Source organism: Polypterus senegalus, chromosome 9 (genome assembly GCF_016835505.1).
Source record: "Polypterus senegalus isolate Bchr_013 chromosome 9, ASM1683550v1, whole genome shotgun sequence".
Classification (NCBI taxonomy): domain Eukaryota; kingdom Metazoa; phylum Chordata; class Cladistia; order Polypteriformes; family Polypteridae; genus Polypterus; species Polypterus senegalus.
The window spans coordinates 124,564,834-124,586,118 of record NC_053162.1 but is presented as its reverse complement, the minus strand read 5'-3'; the positions used below and the strand labels follow the sequence as shown (position 1 = coordinate 124,586,118).

Genomic DNA, 21,285 nt, shown 5'->3' with positions numbered 1-21,285 from the left:
TACAGTGTTCTTCTCACTAACACTTACTGCTTTTTGTGCAGGGTGTGATTTCACTTTCTATCCCAAAATGATTTCCCTCATTTGGAATGATAGCAAAATTCAGACAGCCAAAAAGCTAAATGGTGACACTCATGATGTATAAGAAAAGACAATGCAGGTCAGATTCCCAGGCCATTCGCATACATGGTCAAGAAGGCCAGCCCCTTGTTTTATTCTGGGATTTTAAAAGATGGTCTCGGAGGATCTCTTGTGGCTTCTGCTTATTGTGAAAAATCAATATTTCCTAATCTTTGGCCAGTTCCTGCTTTTAATTAAATTACTTATTTAATGAAATGTGATGTTTTCCTGTTTTCATAAACTGCTTGCCTACTGAGGAATGTTTCATACTGGTCACTTGTCAAAGTACTGATCAAAGATGTCTGAACATGGAAAAGATACTCAGGGTTTTACTATTGATGTGTTTTCAGAAAACAACCACATCATAAAGACAGACAATTCACAAAAATGACAGTGTACTGTAGATTTTTGCTTGCTGTTCATTTTCATGTATTGCAGAATCACGTTTTTGAAAGAGTGCATATTTTTACTTTGAAAATTCCTAATATGAATTTCTGCACAAATCTGGGCATGATGTCTATGTTAGTCTGTGTCTTCATTAACAGGCCCCTCATTACAGTTCATAAAATATTTTAAGTACATTTGATATTTTTGATTGTCTTATGAATTGATTTTGCAAACATAAGCAGTTAGGACTGGGGTACTGTAGGTAGTTACTGATGCCTTCCAACAATGGTTCTCAGCTCAATTGTGGTAGCCCCTGAGGCTGTAGGCTTTGGTCCAAACCAATTTCTTAAAATATCTAAAATACTCAAGCTACTATTTCCTAGTTTAAATGATTTTTGTATCAATCTAGAAATTACACAGTGGTTACGGAAAACATTTACAGAACACAGAAATTTCTTTTTTAATTGGACTTTTATCTTAAATACTCAAGCTCTTATTTTCCAGTTTACATGTTTTTTTGAACAAATATCAATTACATACTGGTTATGCTGAATATTAAGAGTAAACCAAAAACATATCTGATAGATGAGTAAAAGTTATTACATTTTGTCATGCAAACATTGTCTACAGATAAAGTTGAAATAAATGAATAAATGACACGTAAAATTGACAAGGTGCATTCATTCTCATCATCTAAATTGACAAAAGTGCAGATTTACTACGTGGAAAATGTAAGTTCACCTTTACATTTATCACCACTTCAAATCCATACAATTAGCTTCAGATGTTCCAATTAGGTGTCAATGATTAGAACATCCTTAGGGAGTAGGCAGGTATCATATTTAAAGAATAGACACATGTGTTGTGTCATCATGCCAAGAGAGCTCTTTAAGGCCCTCAGAATGAAGACAATAGATGCCTATGAGTCTGGAAAGGGATTTAAAAAGATCACCAAATTATTTGAAATTCATATTCCAATATAAGGAAAATCAACTACAAGTGGCTTCCATTTTTAAATAAACCTCTGATTTGTCCAGAACACTTCGACTCAGAAAATTCCGCACAAGACCTAACCAATGGTTACTAAAACAAATCTTTAAGAAACCCAAAATGTCATTAAGGGATCTACAGGTAACTATTGCAAAAGCTGGTGTCAAAGTGCCTGCATCTACAATCAGAAAGAGATTGCCCAAACTTCACCTGCATCTGCAGTGTGCTACCTATGGACAGTTTGCATGATTTCCCCATGTCTGCATGAACACTCCTTCCACATTTCCCAAGAGTAGGACAGGATAATTTACAATTTCACATTTACCATTTGTCCATGAACGGGCCCTGTGATGAACTTCCTGGCTGATTTTTGCCTTGCTGTCTGGTGACACTGAATTAAGCATGTCCGAGAATTTTATAATTCATTTTTCCATTAATAGTTTTCTTTTAAACTACTTACTTTTCTTTTTGCATTTGTTCTCAACAGTCCAGATATATTTGAATTTTAGTTTTGACTTTGTGTTGCCATCAGTGAAAAGTAGCGTTTCTTCCGAATGAAGAGGCATATCCGCGAGAATTAAAAGAGTTGATGTTGGGTGAAAGTGAAATCCACATATGGGAGTGGCAGAGATGCATGGTGGCTGGCGTGCCCACGGTCCACTCATTTCTCATTCATGTGAATGCTATTGTCAGACACAGTTCCAGTGCTCTCAGCACCAGGCAGGGTCGGAAATAAAAGACAAAGAATAGAAGACAAAGTAGAACGTCGTAAAGAGGTAAAAAAGTTGGCGCAATACACATGCAGAGCAGGTTAGAGATTATGAAAGTACTAAAATTCGAAAGTCTCAAAAAACTGATAGTAAAGATCGCATTAGCGCTAACAAACAGAAATTATTACTCGGTGAAATAACGGAACAGCAAAAAGAGATTAAATATATGGACATAGGTGATATGACAGAAGTATGTAGATATTGTTTGGCATTAAACTTGCAGATCGTCTAATTCGTGTTGCCATCAGGGAAAAGTAGTGTTTTTTTCTCAATGATGAGGCCTATCTGTGAGAATTGAAAGATTTGTTGCTTGGTGAAAGTGATATCCACATACGCAAGTGGCAGAGATGTGAAGTGGCTGGTGCGTAGTGCAGGCCGGGGGATGGCAAGCAAAGGAAGCAGGGGGCAAAGCCCCCTAGTCTCATTAGTTTGGATTTTGGCAATCATTATCAAATTATCAAAGCATCCAAACATCCATGGGCAGAGTGGTGGCTCTGAGGCTAGAAAGGGTTGCCAGTTTGAATCCCATAAATGCCATCAGTGATTCCACTCTGTCGGGCTCTTGAGCAAGGCCCTTAACCTGTAATTGCTCCATTCTGGGTAGGACGTTAACCTGCATCCACTCCTTCAAGCAGGTTCTCCAACTTGCTAGGAGAACTCGGGGGATTTATGGCAGGACTGGCCCTCCAGCCACTGTAAAAAATACTCACACTGTTCCATTCCATTCAGACATGTGTGGTGCTGAGGTGTCACCTGTTGCACGACTCCGCTCAGGTCCTAATTTGTGATCCAGAGGTGGTTTGTTGTATGGTGGTTGTGGCAATGCACTGTATCAGTGCATGCTCTCAACCATCCATTTTCTAAACTCACTTTATGTTTAGCAGGGTTTACTGGGATTATGAAAGTGTACACATTTTGTTTTGCTGTATGTTACCCTGGGTTCCTGCAGCCATGGGCATCTGCTGTCACCTAGGATATCAATTGCCCTAACCAAATATGGACTAAGGCAAGTGAGCACACAACAAGAAGTATGGTGCAAAAGTGCAATGTGTATTTAGTCAAAATCAACGAAGAGGCAAACAGTATCTAAAGTGCAGTGCATTCACCCTCAATAATTTATCCATAAAATCAACAGTGTCTATAGTGAGTAAGTTGCAATTCAATAAATAAAGTCAATAAATAACTAGCTAAAACTAAAGATAAACTCACAGTCAGAATTGGAACATCAAGCTTGTCTCAAGTGTTCTATCTATCTCTTTCGCTAGCTCTCGTCTCCCCTGCTTACCCACCAAGTCTACGAACCATGTCTGAGACACAGACTAAGGCAATCCACAATCTGGCTCCCATCCCAGCCACCTTCTACCTGTATCTGCTGGGACACTCCCTTGTGCTACCAACTCCATCGGTATTGACAGGACAGGACAATCTCCCTTCCTCTGACCATTCAATGAGGAAGATCCTTTCTGGATCAATTCTTCCTACACTGTTCCATGGGGCATCTCAAAAGCTCCACCTCTTTCTCTCTTGCTGGCTTATCTACCCAGTTCTGCCTTTCTCCTTTCCCTTCCTTGATTTCTTCCTCTGATTTTATCTTGTCTGTCCTTTCCTATGTACTCAGTCTTTTTTATTTCCCTGTATATGTATATGCTTTCCTAATGAACCACAGAGAACTAATAAGAGATGGCTGTTCTAATTGTGCTTGTGCACTGAACAAGTAATCAACCAGTTTTGCCCATTAAGCACTCCACCGCCACACAACTATTTCTCCTGCACACTTAAACCCATGAAGTCTGAGCCACACTATTCTTTTAAGAATATCGCACCCGCTCTGGTCTGTCAAACACACCATAAACTTTGGACACAATTCTCCACATGCTGATGAATGTTTCTGTAGTAAATACACATAATTTTTTTGATATAGTATTGTGTACAAAATAGCATTTATTCATGTCCATGTGCAGAAAGGCTCCCCAAAAAACTCCCACCATTATGCTTGACATTGTGAATAATGTTATTCTAGAAAATGCCCTTTGCCAGTGGGTGGCAGGGTGTCATAGTGGTAGGTGTTGTCATCTTGCCACTGTCCACAGCATGCATGTTCTGCTAATGTTCTTGCTGTTTCTCTGGCTACATTAAAAAAATGTGTAGGTTAAAGTACTTAGCAGCTCTGTATTAACACTTGTATGAGAATGGGTGAATTAGTCTGTGTGTAAGTGTGTTTGTGTGTGTGCATGCACATGTGTGTGTTTGTGCAATGAGTTGGTACATTCTTGGTTTCTGTCTTGCTTTCAAAGCAGCTAGGATTGAATCCCACTCCTCAAAATCTTTTGATGGACATAACAATATCATATCTATATATATAATTCACTAAGGCAAGACGACCATGGAAAGCACGCCGGAAGGGGAGTGGATTCACTAAGCCGCCGACAAGTGAGACACCTATGGCGCATGCAGGAAGGAGCCACGCTCACCAACTCAGACGCGACGACACAGAAAAAATGGCGTCATTTATATTCGTCTATCATAGAGGCAACATGCAGCTCCGACCCACGCTGACTGTTCATAGATGCATGTTTCTCGCAGAGGTGAATCGCCATTATGCAGTGTGTGCATGGGATCCTTAAAACATTCCTTTACAACTGAGGTTAGAACACAATGAAGTAAGCAGTCTTTAAAAAATGAGTTTTCGGTTATGACACACGACCGCGTGACCATAGCAAAGTGTTTTACACGCTACATACAGCAATTCGCATCCGCGACAAACATGCGTCTTCTTAGATGCTCCTGCACTTTGTACAAACCCCCCTCCCACCTCGCTACTACTGTGGTCGGGTGTCTCAGTGGATTATATATAGAAAGGCAGCCAAAACCGGACAGAGCAATGAAAAGTCTACGTGAGTCACAGGTGCATCTGAACTGTACAAAGACAACAACGACTCGAGTGACGAGTTGAAGGTGGCCACATGAGCAGGCGGTGCATACTGAACGAGAAATCAGCAGACTAGCATGACGGAGGGAGCGGAGTGGATGTCCTTCTCCTCTCCTCCCGTTCCACCCTCCGCGCCACACGGACGATTGTGTGTTGGTTCGTTCCGTGCATTGGTTAAAACCCAATGAAGGAAGCAGTCTTTAAAAACCAATAAGCCCTGTGCCTCTGTTTCATTACCATCTCACCTGCTTCACCAATGCAGGCCCCGCAACAGGGCAGCCAACCGGGTAACCAAAGTCTTTGGGTTCAGGGGGGAGTATGGTTACAAAGCTGAAACTTAAAGGAATTGACGGAAGGGCACCACCAGGTGTGAAGCCTTTCGCTTCATTTGACTCAACACAGGAAACCTCACCCGGTCCTGACACGGAGAGGATTGACGGATTGATAGCTCTTTCTCGATTCTGTGGGTAGTGCTGCATGGCAGTTCTTAGTTGGTGGAGCGATTTGGCTGGTTATTTCCAAAAACGAACGAGACTCCCACCTGCTAAATAGTTAGACGACCCAACAGCGGTCGGCGTCCAAATTCTTAGAGGGACAAGTGGCTTTCAGCCACGTGAGATTGAGCATTAACAGGTCTGTGATGCACTTGTATGTCCGGTACTGCATGCGCGCTACACTGAATGGATCAACGTGTGTCTACCCGGTGCGGGGAGCCGTAGGTATGCCGTTGAATCCCATTCGTGATGGAGACCGTGGCTTGCAATTGTTCCCCACGAATGAGAAATTCCCAGTACGTGCGGGTCATACGCTCGCACTGATTACGTCCCTACCCTTTGTAAACCCCCATCCGTTCATGTGACTTAGTGGATTATATATAAAAAAGCAGCTGGAACCGCAAAGAACAATGAAAATTCAACGTGGAAACCGACTGAGGTGGTGTTTGGAAAATTAACAGTCAACGTGACTCACAGGTGCGTGTGGACTGTACACAGACGAAAGCGACTCAGGTAGGGAGTTGGGGGCGGGCACATAAGCGGGCAGTGCGTACTGAACGAGCGCCGTTCAACCCGTCCTTCGCTTTGGAAGGAGAAGGCGCGACGGCGCTCCTCCGGTTTTCAGTCACGGACAATTGTATGTTGGTTCGTAGCGTGCATTGTTGCAATGTTACTTTTCTTGGTGCTTTATTAAATTACGGATTTTTCAAATGTTTATTTTTTCTTCTGTGCTTAAAAATCATTTAAAAAGGGGCCTGATTATGCGGCGTATGGTACACCGCGGGTTGGCTAGTAACATATCATAACATAACATCACATAATCTTATAGAAATGCTGAAGTTCAAATAGGTGGTTATTTTGCAAATTAGTGCTGTATTTTTGCAAGTAATTTTTTTCTCCTGACAACCATCTTGTGAATGCTATTGCTAAGATGACATCATATTTTTTAAAGTAAGGATAAGGATGTAAGTAACTTGAAAAGAGGTCTAGAGATCCCTGAATGTGGCCACAGTGTTCTTTTCTAATGAATATTTTTCCTACAAATTAATATTTGATTAGTTTTTGTTTTTACTATATGTGCCAATAGATAGCATTTGGATAGCACTACTGCTTCTCTGTGCCATGACACATTGTCACTTGTACATCAGACCATGAGGGTTTTATCTGATGTGTATAATAACCAAGTTCTGGACCGATGCATCTTTTCTTTGCTCATGCTCTATTTTTGAATCTGGCTACACATACTGTATTTTAATTGGGGAAGCACTGGCTTTGTTTTCAGTGGATTGCTTGCTGAAAAAAATCACTTAAAATTAAGGCAAGAATGGATCTGCTATTCCAACATAAAAGTCTCATATCTCATAGTACTATAAAGACTCCTAAGTCTTTTCCCAGGTTGGGTGCCTCTTTCTTTTATATTTGTGAGGAAGGTAGCGTACTAGCCTCCATACATGACAGCAGTTCTGATGAAGACCTCTTTGAATTTTGTTAAATCCCATGAGAAAGAAAAGGAGGCAACTTGTTACTGAAGGTTTACCAAGTTTATTTTATGCTTTTAAGTTATGGTGAAACACCCCGAATATTTTTCTGGAATGAAGTGTGATTTAAAAAAAATGTCTTTCCTGTTTATTTGTGCAATGCAGAGCCAAGAAAGGGCCACTATCTTATTAAATATTTTTCTGTAAATTATTAATGTTGTTTCTTGACAGTGGCATGTCTGCATTAAGAGCCAGTGGTACACACCTTCACCAGATGTTATGCAAAATAAGTAATAAGCTTCCCTCAGTAATTTATCTTAATATTAAATTGTCTATGACAATCCTAAGCTTTGTCTTCTTAAGCAGTTGTTCTCCAGCTTTCAACCATATGCTCAATGTAATTACTTCTCTGATGAAAATTGCTTCTTTTAGCAGATGAAACTGTCTTCACACTGTGTGATGCAAACCTGTTTCCAGCCAAGGGGCTGAACCAATTGGCTTTGCAGTGTTCTCTCTACCCTTGGGTGTATGTACAGTATGTCTGCTTTGAATCTTTCAGTTTAGCAATGGAACTTGAAGGTCATTGCCCATATTTAAAAAAGGACCACCCTTTTTTTTTTCTAGCTGAAGCCATGTAGCTCAAGCAAGCGAAGAGGTACAAAATGCCCAGAACCATTTGCTTCCTTAAAGCTAGCCACACTAATTTGCAAATTAATATCTGGAATGCATCATTTACAAGACATTTTACATCTTGATTTTCACCCACCACTGGTAGAGAAAGAATAGATATCATTTGTGAAGTGTTTGCTGGCCTCACACTGACCAGCAGGCACCTGGCATGGCAGTTAGCACTGCGACTAGACTTTCAAAGTGCTGTTCGATTGGTGAAGTGTGTCTAGTTTGCATAATGTGTCCTTTTTCATCTGAAGACCATTCAGTTTTGAAGTTGAAGTGTTGTTGTTGCAATTTAGGCAGTTTATGGCCAATACATTTTCTGGAGTAGCAGATGGTTGTGAGGCTTTTGGCTTTCTTAATTTTTAATTCTATATTTCTATATATTTTCAGATCATGACAATATCAGAAGGTTTCACAAAGGCCTGATGCCAACTTAGGGATACCAAGTACTAGCATTCAATCATTTGAATTTTTTGTGATGTGAAAGGTGAATAAACTTGTATGTTTGCAGTGCATAGTCATTAACCATAAACTGACTAATATTATTAATAGCAGAATACCCGTACTTCGCAGTGGAGAAGTAGTGTGTTAAAGAAGTTATGAAAGAGAAAAGGAAAAATTAAAAAAAAAAAGTAACATGATTGTTAATGTAATTGTTTTGTCATTGATATGAGTGTTTTTCTTATATATATATATATATATATATATATATATATATATATATATATATATATATATATATATATATATATATAGCAAAATACCCACGCTTGGCAGCGAGAAGTAAAAGAAAAGGAAACATTTTAATAATAACGTAACATGTTAATTGTTTTGTCATTGTCATGAGTGTTGCTGGCATATATATATATATATATATATATATATATATATATATATATACATACATACATGTGTACATATATACACACACACATATACTATAGGATGCCAAACAGGCAAATACATTGATTTTATGAATATATAAAGTCGGCATCAGAATATATAAAGTCAAAACTTGAATATATAAAGTCATTCCCGAATATATAAAGTCACTGTCGGAATATATAAAGTCAAAACTTGAATATATAAAGTCACTGTCGGAATATATAAAGTCAAAACTTGAATATATAAAGTCAGCACTGGAATATATAAAGTCAAAACCTGAATATATAAAGTCAGCGTCAGTATATATAAAGTCAAACTTGTTTCTGAATATATAAAGTCAAAAGTTGAATATATAAAGTCATCGCTGGAATATACAGTGGGAGAAGTAGTGTGTTAAAGAAGTTATGAAAAAGAAAAGCAAACATTTTAAAAATTACGTAAGATGATTGTTAATGTAATTGTTTTGTCATTGATATGAGTGTTGCTGGCATATATATATATATATATATATATATATATATATATATATACACACACACACACAGACACATATATAAACATATATATACATATAAATATATATATATATATATATACACATCTATACACATATACAGTATATATACAGTTATATATTTATATATATATACACACATATATATACAAATCTACATATATATCTACATATATATATATATTAGGGGTGGGACTCGATTAAAAAATTAATCCAATTAATTAGAGGCTGTGTAAGAATTAATCTTGATTAATCGTATGTAATCGCACACGTAAATTTGCCCCAAATCGCAAATTTTTTTTTTTTATTTAAAACGGTTTTAGTGGGCTGACAGAATCAAATAATAGACATGGACATGAATATTGTAAACTGAAGCTGTTTTAATTTCTGAAAAAAAAAAAAGCCTTTAAACTGCATTTGAATTCAAAACAGAAACAAAAATATCATCCCTGGTTAAAATTGGGCAGACTTAAAAATAAAGTGGTAGTTTAAGTACTTTAAGTACATTTGCAGAATAGTATTGTCTTTAAATAATAATAACCAAAATTTCACCATAAAGTGCAGTTTTTCTTCTTAAAAAATAAGTCAGAAACATAAAAGGTAATTTGACCAGCTTACTCTTTAAACTCTGAGTAACATTAGCCAAAATTATTTTGTACATTAGGCTAAAACAGTGTGATCATTGAACATTTTGTAATTAGATGTATTTAGAATTACTAACGGTCACGGAAGTCCAATGATCCCCAGTAAGAGCCACAAAGTCCGCTTTCTGTAATGCATCTAATTTTGCTTGCTTTTCAGTGTGCACAAAACCATGCTTTTATCAAGGCTTCGGGAAGTCGAAATGATCAGTCGTAAGAACGCGCTTTATTCCGACTCTAACATTTTTGTAGCTGTGATGTGTGCATCAGTGTAATGGATGTACCAAGAAATCATGCATTGACAAAAGTTCCCGTTTGTTTGGAATTGAAAGTGTGATTAAATGCGTTATTTTTTAACGCGTTATGGAGTACATGCATCGAAGCTTCTCAGCTGTGCTTGTGCTAAGAAAGGGAAAATTTTAAAAATAACGTAACATGATTCTGCTTAACCTAATATTTTTTCATACGTCCCAAACCAAGGAGATGCTAAGGTAAAATGAATCGGTAGCGCATACATAGTCAGTACATCCCTCTTGGGAATCAACCTGAATGTCGGCGTTAGAGGCTTAAGACTCTACAATTAGCACAGCGTGTGGCTTGTCTATGCTAAAGTATGTATTGTAGATCGGGTATATATATACATTTATATATATACCCGTGTATCGCAGTGGAGAAGTAGAAGTTATGAAAAAGAAAAGGGAACATTTTAAAAATAACGTAACATGATTGTCAATATACAGTAATTGTTTTGTTATGAAAAAGAAAAGGGAACATTTTAAAAATAACGTAACATGATTGTCAATATACAGTAATTGTTTTGTGAGTGTTATTGAATGTTGCTGTCATCAAGGATTTGATTATCATTATTTCTTTCAATCAGGCTCGTATTTGTAGGATGTGTTCAAGTTACATTCCGTGTTTGTCAATCGTTGTAAAGATAAGAGGTTTCATTCATCGATTAGTTCCTTACTGCATCAATAAACAGCTCGTCTTCCTTGTTATCTGTGATGTGACAAACTGCATGCACGGGTTTTTTTTTGTTTTTTTTTAAACTGTCTTCCTTTAGCAGGACATTCACTTTTTCCACCGTGTGCTTTGTTTCCGCAGTAGCTGCACTTATGAATATGATTCTATGTATAAGACGCTTCATATTTTTTTGCTGCCTTCTCAATTGTGTAATTCGGTTTTTGTTCAGCACTTTTTGGAACTGTTGCTTTTTGTCTGTGTACTGCGTTAGTTCATGTGAGCCGCTTGGTGTTCTTGCATCGAAGGTTCCCAGCTGTACTGGTGCCATATCGTGTAATGTCAGCTAAGACCCGGCACTTAAAACTTTCTCTCGCAGTTTCAATGAGTTTGTGCCAAACACCACCCTGACCATCTCATCTTCCTCTGCATAAGCACAGTCCTTCACACGTGAATATTTACCGGCAGTGTTTGTATTGGATTGCCGCTGATGGACGGCCTTATATGGGCAGGCACTAAATTACAAACGCTAGTGGTAGCCTATGAACTTAATTTAATATAAACTTACGGTTCACGCCGTGCTTTGTTTCCGCAGTAGCTGTACTTATGAATATGCTTGTATGCATCATTTGCTTCATAATGTTTTTCTGCCTTCTCAATTGTGAAATGGCGTTTTGTGCTGATCGCTGTTTGGAGTTCTTCCTTGTGCTCTACGTACTTACGTAGGAGGCGTGATGATGTCACACGAAACTCCGCCCCCCGCGGCCATCTCCAACTCAAGACTCCATTACATTGTATGGGGAAAAATAGCTTCCAGTTATGACCCTTATGCGTAGAATTTCGAAATGAAACCTGCCCAACTTTTGTAAGTAAGCTGTAAGGAATAAGCCTGCCAAATTTCAGCCTTCTACCTACACGGGAAGTTGGAGAATTAGTGATGAGTCAGTCAGTGAGTGAGTGAGGGCTTTGCCTTTTATTAGTATAGATAGGAGACACACATTGTGATATTTGAGAAGTGAAATGAAGTTTATTGGATTTATGGAAAGTGTGCAATAATTGTTCAAACAAAATCAGGCAGGTGCATATATTTGGGCACCACAAAGAAGAAATGAAATCAATATTTAGTAGATCCGCCTTTTGCAGAAATTACAGCTTCTAAACGCTTCCTGTAGGTTCCAATGAGAGTCTGGATTGTGGTTGAAGGTATTTTGGACCATTCCTCTTTACAAAACATCTCTAGTTCATTCAGGTTTGATGGCTTCCGAGCATGGACAGCTCTCTTTAACTCACACCACAGATTTTCAATTATATTCAGGTCTGGGGACTGAGATGGCCATTCCAGAACGTTGTACTTGTTCCTCTGCATGAATGCCTTAGTGGATTTTGAGCAATGTGTTTGGGTCGTTGTCTTGTTGAAAGATCCAGCCCCGGTGCAGCTTCAGCTTTGTCACTGATTCCTGGACATTGGTCTCCAGAATCTGCTGATACTGAGTGGAATCCATGCGTCCCTCAACTTTGACAAGATTCCCAGTCCCTGCACTGGCCACACAGCCCCACAGCATGATGGAACCACCACCATATTTTACTGTAGGTAGCAGGTGTTTTTCTTGGAATGCTGTGTTCTTTTTCCTCCATGCATAATGCCCCTTGTTATGCCCAAATAATTCAATTTTAGTTTCATCAGTCCAAAGCACCTTATTTTAAAATGAAGCTGGCTTGTCCAAATGTGCTTGAGCATACCTCAAGCGGCTCTGTTTCTGCTGTGGGCGGAAAAAAGGCTTCCTCTGCATCACTCTTGCATACAGCATCTCCTTGTGTAAAGTGCCGAATGGTTGAACGATGCACAGTGACTCCATCTGCTGCAAGATGATGTTGTAGGTCTTTGGTGCTGGTCTGTGGGTTGACTCTGACTGTTCTTGCCATTCGTCGCTTCTGTCTATCCGAAATCTTTCTTGGTCTGCCACTTCGAGCCTTAAATAGAACTGAGCCTGTGGTCTTCCATTTCCTCAGTATGTTCCTAACTGTGGAAACAGACAGCTTAAATCTCTGGGACAGCTTCCTGTATCCTTCCCCTAAACCATGATGGTGAACAATCTTTGTCTTCAGGTCATTTGAGAGTTGTTTTGTGACCCCCATGTTGCTACTCTTCAGAGAAAATTAAAGGAGGAGGGAAACTTACAATTGACCCCCTTAAATACTCTTTCTCATTATAGGATTCACCTGTGTATGTAGGTCAGGGGTCACTGAGCTTACCAAGCCAATTTGAGTTCCAATAATTAGTTCTAAAAGTTTTGGAATCAATAAAATGACAACGGTGCCCAAATTTATCCACCTGCCTGATTTTGTTTGAACAATTATTGCACACTTTCTGTAAATCCAATAAACTTCATTTCACTTCTCAAATATCACTGTGTGTGTCTCCTATATGATATATTTAACTGACATTTTTTATCGTAACAACCAACGAATTATACAGGAAAATAATGACTATTAACAAGGTTGCCCAAACTATCCCACTGTATAAAGTCAAAACCTGAATATATAAAGTCAGCGTCGGAATATATAAAGTCAGCGTCGGAATATATAAAGTCAAAACCTGAATATATAAAGTCAGCGTCGGAATTTATAAAGTCATTCCTGATTATATGAAGTCAACATCGGAGTATATAAACTCACTCCTGAATATATAAAGTGAGTCAAAATCTATTGATTGAAACAACTCTGAACTGAACTAAGTTAACAAAAACGCATTCAGAAAAATAAATTAAAAAAAACACTATTCGGTTAATGTTTTGAAAATGATGCATGTGCCCTGCCCAGGATTGGTTCCTGCCTTGCGCCCAGTGTTGGCTGGGATTGGCTCCAGCAAACCCCCGTGACCCTTTTTTGACTTTATATAGTTAAATTTAGTCATAATTGCATAACTTTTTAAAACATTTAAAGACTAAATTCCACTTTCATTCCTAACAAAGATATTTCTGGCGACTAAATAGAACAAACTTGTATCCAAATTCGAGCTATTGAGCTGTCGCCTGCCTGCCTGAATAAGTCACCCTCGCTTCGCTCTTACTTTTTTACCGTTCATTTAATCATGGCTAGTAGCGGAAAAATTATAAAATGGAAGGAGGATTACACTGAGTATGGCTTTACCAAAACAATTATTGATGGCGAATCGATTATTCATAAAGCTTCAATTGGTGATCTGTTTTTCTGTGTTAACCTCATATTTTTTCATACTTCTTCTCAAAACAAGAGGGTGCGAGGGTAAAATGAATCAGAAAACGCTGATCAATGTAATCGGTGTAATAGGAAATCATGCATTGACAGAAGTTCCCCTTTGTTTGTAATGCAAAGTGTGATTAAATGCGTGATTTTTAATGCGTTATGGAGCACATGCATCGAAGCTTCTCAGCTGTGCTTGTGCTAAGAAAAGGAAACATTTTAAAAATAACGTAACACGATTGTCAATGTAACCTTTTTAAGTAGTGCCTGGAGGATTCAGTGTGGAGAAACTGTAGAGACAGCGTGTGTATTAACTTGTGGATTTTTCTGTGAGAATTTGGTGGCAGCGTCACAAACTCGCTTCCATAACACTGCGTTAGCTGCGGAGTTCAGCTCAGAGCGAAATGAGGTGAATGGGAGGGGAGATAATGACGTGACTCCCCCATCCACCTTAACTGTCAATCCCCCACAAACACAGTCTCTCGGAATTTGCATAAGCACAGCCCTTCACCTGCAATTTTAACTTAGTTACAAAGTGATCAAAACTGTCATTTATATCCTGCGTCCTTTCATTAAACTTGTATCCCGCATTACCCATGGGCATGACAAACGCCAGCGGCAGCCTGTCTATGAACTTAATTTAAACTTTAGATTTACACCGTGCTTTGTTTCCGAAGTAGCAGCACTCATGAATATGGTTGTATATGTCACTTGCTTCTTATTGTTTTGCTGCCTTCTCAATTATATAATGTATGTTTTCTTCAGCGCTTTTTGGAGCTCTTCCTGGTTTTGTACATACTGTGTTGACAGTCAGCTCACATGACATGTCACACGAAACTCTGCCCCTCTCGGCTTTCGAGCTCAACTCCATTACAGTAAATGGAGAAAAATAGCTTCCAGTTATGACCATTACGCATAGAATTTCGAAATGAAACCTGCCCAACTTTTGTAAGGAAGCTGTAAGGAATGAGCCTGCCAAATTTCAGCCTTCTACCTACACGGGAACTTGGAGAATTAGTGATGATTCAGTGAGTGAGTGAGTGAGTCAGTCAGTCAGTGAGGGCTTTGCCTTTTATTAGTATAGATTAGTTAAAATAATGTTTACCTTAGAGAAGTTTGCACTTTACAGTATATCTCTACACTCTTAACTTTTTTAATGCATTTGATAATGGAAAATTTCATTTTTGGTAAAGCATAGCTAAATAAATAAAGACAATATTTTAATAACAAAAAACAAATTGTTCTCAATTACTAGTTCTGCATACATCTGTGATGTTTGCAAATGTATCCATATAATTCATATTTGGATGTTGCAAAGCTTGCCTAAATAAAAAAGTTCTGTGTTTTATCAAGTCAAAGTTATCTCTTCACAATCATGGTACTGTATATATTAATTTGCGATTGAATTCTAAAATGAAGCATAAAATAACTATCTCCCATGGTTTTATAAAGAAGTTTATGGGTAATGTGGGATCCATTGTAAAATAAAAAAAAAAAACCTTAAAACTTACTAAATAAGTTCACTTTGAAGCAGCAATGGTTTTGATTTAAAAAAAAAGTGCATTCCACATTTCTGAGTCATGATTGTGACAATAAAAGTTAACTGAAGATAATAAATTTAGTCAATTCTTCTTTCAAGATAAAAACACATTTCTTGCTTGCTTGTCTGCTCGCAAGTGGATAAAGTTATGACAAGCCCCGCTTAGTCAAGTTATATTCTGCCTATTATCTTACTTTTGCTTTGTAGTTTGTGATTCTTTGGCAGTTATGTTTTGTAATGCCTTCTAAGAACAGACATGTTGATATCATATGATTATTTTTTCTTAATGGTAGCTACTTTTCTCCTGTTATATTTATTGTTATTAAATTTATATATTTCATGCTTTATTTTATTTATACATAGCATATGGAGCAAGATTCACATTAAGTGCCAGCATAGTCAAAAGCGCATATAAGAGTTTTATTGTACTTTTTATAAATAACAAAAGAATCAGAGCTGAGCTGATTGTACTGCACCATATTTTTAATATTCGCTTCCCGGGTCCTCCCTGCGTGGACTTTGCATGTTCTCCCCGTGTCTGCGTGGGTTTCCTCCACGTACTCCGGTTTCCTCCCACAGTTCAAAGACATGCAGTTTAGGTGCATTGGCGATCCTAAATTGTCCCTAGTGGGTGCTTGGTGTGTGTGTTTGTGTGTGCCCTGTGGTGGGCTGGCACCCTGCCCGGGGTTTGTTTCCTGCCTTGCGCCCTGTGTTAGTTGGGCTTGGCTCCAGCAGACCCCCATGACCCTATAGTTGGGATATAGCGGGATGGATAATGGATGGATGTAATCTGCATATGGCACTTTCTATGCTGTGTCATATGAACACACGATAAAAGAGAATGCTTAGAAAATGAAAAAGGCAGAGTGTGCAATTGGCCCTAAATACAAGGAAACAGACTGAAGCACCACAAACCAGTTATTGGATTTTTTAACACATGATGAGTCACTCTTCAATAACATCAATAATAACACTTGTAGATGACTTTCCAAGGCGAATCAATGTCCCTGACCCTGAAAGGGAAGACGAATGGAAAAGTGAAGTGCACAGACGGTCTCTTTTTAAAATGGCTGATTGTCACATCTTCTGCATTTTTTCTGATTAAAATGACATAGATACACTGTTTTGATAGATGTGTGTAATCTCAAGATGGAGATCAATATTTGCTAACATTTTTGACTTGAAAAATTGACATATTCAGCAAGTTTTAAGGCGTTTTTATGCATTGTGACCCAGGTGCTCATAAGCACCTACTATAAAATGCAAGAGCAGGCCAGGTATTTTTTCAATGTATAAAATACGCTTCACTTTACAGTTTAGTTTCATGTAACAAATGAATATATACCATGGTTGTGAAGAAATAACTTTGACTTTAAAAATCCCTTTTTTGGGAAATTTCTTTACGCAATTTGGGCCTCGGCTATAGTGGTGTTGGATAATTGGATGTATCTGACGTTTTACTGTATGTAATTAACTGAGTTCTTTTATTTATTTATTTATTTATTTACTTACTTATTTATTACCAGTGGCTAATATTATTAGTTCACTGGAACTACTTACTCTGAAATATGCTAAATACAATGGACAATGAGTAAAACATTTTATCTACAGATCAATTCTTACTTTTCCTTGTGTCTTGGCTTTTGTTGATGGTCACTGCAAAGTTTTAGATTAAACTGTATTCTTTTGAACTGAAACAGGGAATTTGTAGGAAAATTGGAATTTGGGGTATAAACATAATTTTACTGTGGTAAAACAGGAAAAAAATACTGTTTTTGTAATAATTAATGGTTATTTGTTTTGTAGACCTAATGTTACTGGGACTTAGTGATGCTTGCTTAGCTTTTATGAACTCTTCATAATAGACATTGTGGTTACATTTTAAATGGCTGTGTAAATGTTTGGCTGCAGTGGTTTAATAGTTTGCACCATACACTTTTGAAACTAAATATTTACAAATTACAGATGATTCTCTTGATTTTTGTACTTAAATGTCTAAAAAGTGTCAGATGATCTGGGGTGACCTTAACTTATACTCCTCGATTTTTGTATTAAAGCTGCTGCAAACAGAAAAGAAATAGATTCACACTTTTAAAAAAATGCATTTACTATTTAGCATGTAGTTAGCCCTATGATGTGAGTGCCTCTATATATGCAGAGCAGTGCTTGAAATGAATATACATATGTGCCGGTCTTTTATGTGTTACACTGATGTATTGATGTAAGTGTCGGGTAGAAAATTCAATTGTCACAACACAATTTTTGTGGCTTCTCCATTAGAAGTATTAGTTTTCAGCGTCGTGAGTGGGCCCGGAGGTCAACATAGAGGAACAGATAACCAAGATGACAGCTGGTACACATATAAAAGTGCCGTTAGTCAACAGCAAAAAAAAAAAATAGGCGCTTGCTAACTTTTGGGCTTTGCACCACCCTTGAGCTTAGCTGAACTTTCTTTTTTCTTTCACAACATGATTGTGTCTCTTTTTTCTTTCTAGTACACCACCCTGTCTTCAGTTTTCTATCCATCCTGTTTGTTGCTTGTGCTATTTGCACGACCTGTCAATCACTTCTGCTGCCAATTTATATACATATATATATATAATAAGAGAACCAAGCAAATTAAAAACATAAGAATTAAGAGACTGGGCAAAAGCTGTGTTATTAATACATATGTTCTTAGATGAACAATAAAACAAAAAGATTTACTTCAAGGACGCTAAAAGCAAGAAAACATTTATATAAGAAGATGGTAAGAATACAAATATTAAGACTTCTCTTGGAAACTCTAAAAACACTACCCTTTTTAAGTATAAAATGTATTCTTGGGAAGATTACAGTATGTTTGAGCTAGAACATAAAAGAAAGCAAGGCACATACTGTAGACAGATAAATCCACAATCTCTTCTCACCAGTGCAAGATGTCCCATTCTGCCCGGCCTCGTATCCAGCTTTGCATTCACAGCCCCCAACAGGCACCATCCAGTCACCATCAGCATTACAATGCAGCTTTGGGGGATTGGCAGCTTGTGGCTGGGCATGTTCCACACAAGTGCCTGCCACCTGGACAAGGGCAGACAGCTCAGGCCCTGATGGTGTATTGGGGAATACAGCCAGGCTTCGAGATGTTTCAGGACATTTCCTATAGAAGAGGGAGACCCCAATGAGGGAAACACATGCCCCATTGTCCTGGAAGCCCAATATGAAGCTGGAGGAAAAAAAAGCGGAAGCCAGTGATGTTCATTACAGTCATGCAATTGAATTCACAATTTAGTAGTGTGAGCTACATAATACCAAATCAGTCATCAGTAGAAAAAGGAGAAAAAGTGGGAATAGGCTAACCTAAACACATTCAAGGAAGGGTATATTCTTGGGTCTCTAGTCACTACTCTTTGTCTTTTGGTATATCAGGCTATTACTGACTACACAAGAGTTAACTAGTAATGCAGTGTGCAGCAATTAGATCCAGCCATTCTGTCAGTCCTGTTTGGTGACCTCAAGAGTTAGTCTGGTTGCAAAGTAAACAGCACTCACCCTTTCCGAGTCAGTGGCCCAAAGCTGCGAGTTTTCTCATTTACTCTCTGGCGCCGGTTGGGCTGATACTGGTGAGGCTGGCTCTGCTCGACCTGAGAGAAGCTCTTGTCAGCTGCAATTGTGTCAATCTTGACCCAGCTGCCCCGTGCTTCAGCATCAGCTACCTTAAGAGACAAATGCCAACTGTGTCTTATTTGGAGGTAAATCCTGCTTTCTTTTTTAATTTTTATCTCATACAAATCCATTCTATGCGCATGTTTTTGTGTTGGAGTTTATGTTTAGCCCATCTGTCTGTCAACCTCTTATTCACTCTCTCTTTTCATTTGTTTTTTCATATACATACCATGATGGCCCAGTTCTGTTCGGCTTCTTGCTCACTGTCAGCTTCCTGATAGTATAGAGTGAATGTCTCCTTGCATGATGACGCCACATTCCGTACGCTTCCACAATCCCGCACGCTGAAACGTATAGTGACATACATGCGTGAGGCAGAGCCCCGCTGAATGAAGGGTGTGGCTAGCCAATTATTTTGATTGGCAGAGTTGATGTTGCAGACTTCAAATGTTCGGATTAGCTGCTTACGATCATCAAGGACGCTTACTTCATCCCACTGTGGATAAAAACAGAAACAAATATTTGATGATGTCAAGCAAAAAAGCAAAGGAGTAATGATCCTCTATATGCATTGCACATGGTGAAATGTACATTTGTTTTCTTTTCACAAAATTAAAAAAACATATATATTTAAATGTAACAGAATGCAATGTGTGAACAGTAAAATTGTATCACAGAATTGTTTTTCTTGACATAAACATCTACATTTTGGGTTGATTTGTAATCACCATCTAAATTGCAATTTATACCAACTTGTTGTAGAGCTCACCCTTTGTAAATCTGCACCTGAAAATCAATATGAATTTATACTAAGTACAGCTAGATCACAGCCTTGAACCATTGTTTTTCCCTGTTAGTTGTAAAATCCAGGTTATCTTGGACATGGTATGATGAATACAGAGATATTCTATCATTTTAAGATGATTAATTTGTTCCTTCTTGACATGCAAGTGATTACCATTACTGTTTGGTTGAGTTAAAATGATACATTCAAACTGTGGCAAATACACCAATATACTGTGTCTCCATTCACTCCTCCATCTGTAACTGACTGCAATCATTTGAACTCATAGAGGCTATTCATCTTAACTAGAGAAATAAATACTATACATGTGTGTATATCCAAGCTAAAAATCATCAAATGGATTGCTTCAGTTTAAACCCAACATGTCCCAGTCCTGCCATACAGGAAATGTTATTTATTTACACACAAGCTGAATATAAGACTCCAAAATAAGGCTTAAGCAACAAGCTCAACTGGAAGTTTTATTTTTTTTTTCTTAACTGAGATTAGAGATCATTATAAATTCTTAATATCAAAAATGCACACAGAATGGAAAAAATAAACAGCTTGGTTCTGAAATTGCAGAGAAGATATATACAAATAGCTGTAAATGAGAAGCAGTTTCTTCAGCTCCAAGTGATGACTTGTTTTTTTTGTTTGAAGGACATTGTTAAAAATAAATATTGAAAACAATGAAATAAAAAATATGCTGATGGTGCAAATGGCAAAACTGGGTCACGGTTAGAAATGGCTAAGAATCCATGGTTTAAAGACATTGCTTAAAACTGGCACTGCTTTGATGAAACCAGAATACCTGGTCATTTGGATAGAGACCATTATAATTCTAAAATTATGATGTATTAATTAACAAAGAGTGTATGTTTACGTGGATTAAAGTAACCACAACATTCATGTCATGTGGGAAAAGCAAGAATAATAATATAAATCTGCAAGAAACATTGGCCAAGGACCATGCAGAAAATCTAAATAATTTACAAGAACAAATGAACAGGAAAATACATGACAGAATAATAATATAATAATACTAGCCATGTGCGCCCAACTACATTGCGCATGTTAAAGTTGTCTGTGAAGGGCTCCTTTTTTAAACATGTCTGCCAGTCGTAAATTGGGCCCTTCGTCGCACTGCATTATGATTTTTTATAAGGGAAACAAAATTACAAAAGAAAACCCTTGGACATTGATTCGATAGGAACGGCCTACTCAGAATCACTGTCCAAATCGTAATTA

General features: G+C 37.9%; 1 protein-coding gene across 1 annotated transcript in view; it reads right to left on the bottom strand.

Annotated features, from left to right (window-relative positions):
• The window catches only part of ephb6 (eph receptor B6), a 149,869-nt gene that overhangs the window by 52,413 nt on the left and 76,171 nt on the right, over positions 1–21,285 (bottom strand). The window contains exons 3-5 of the mRNA XM_039763745.1: positions 19,480–19,746; positions 19,137–19,300; positions 18,515–18,810 (exon numbers count right to left, since the gene is read on the bottom strand). Of these exons, the coding sequence (XP_039619679.1) occupies positions 18,515–18,810; positions 19,137–19,300; positions 19,480–19,746 (727 nt within the window). The remainder of the gene's footprint in view (positions 1–18,514; positions 18,811–19,136; positions 19,301–19,479; positions 19,747–21,285) is intronic.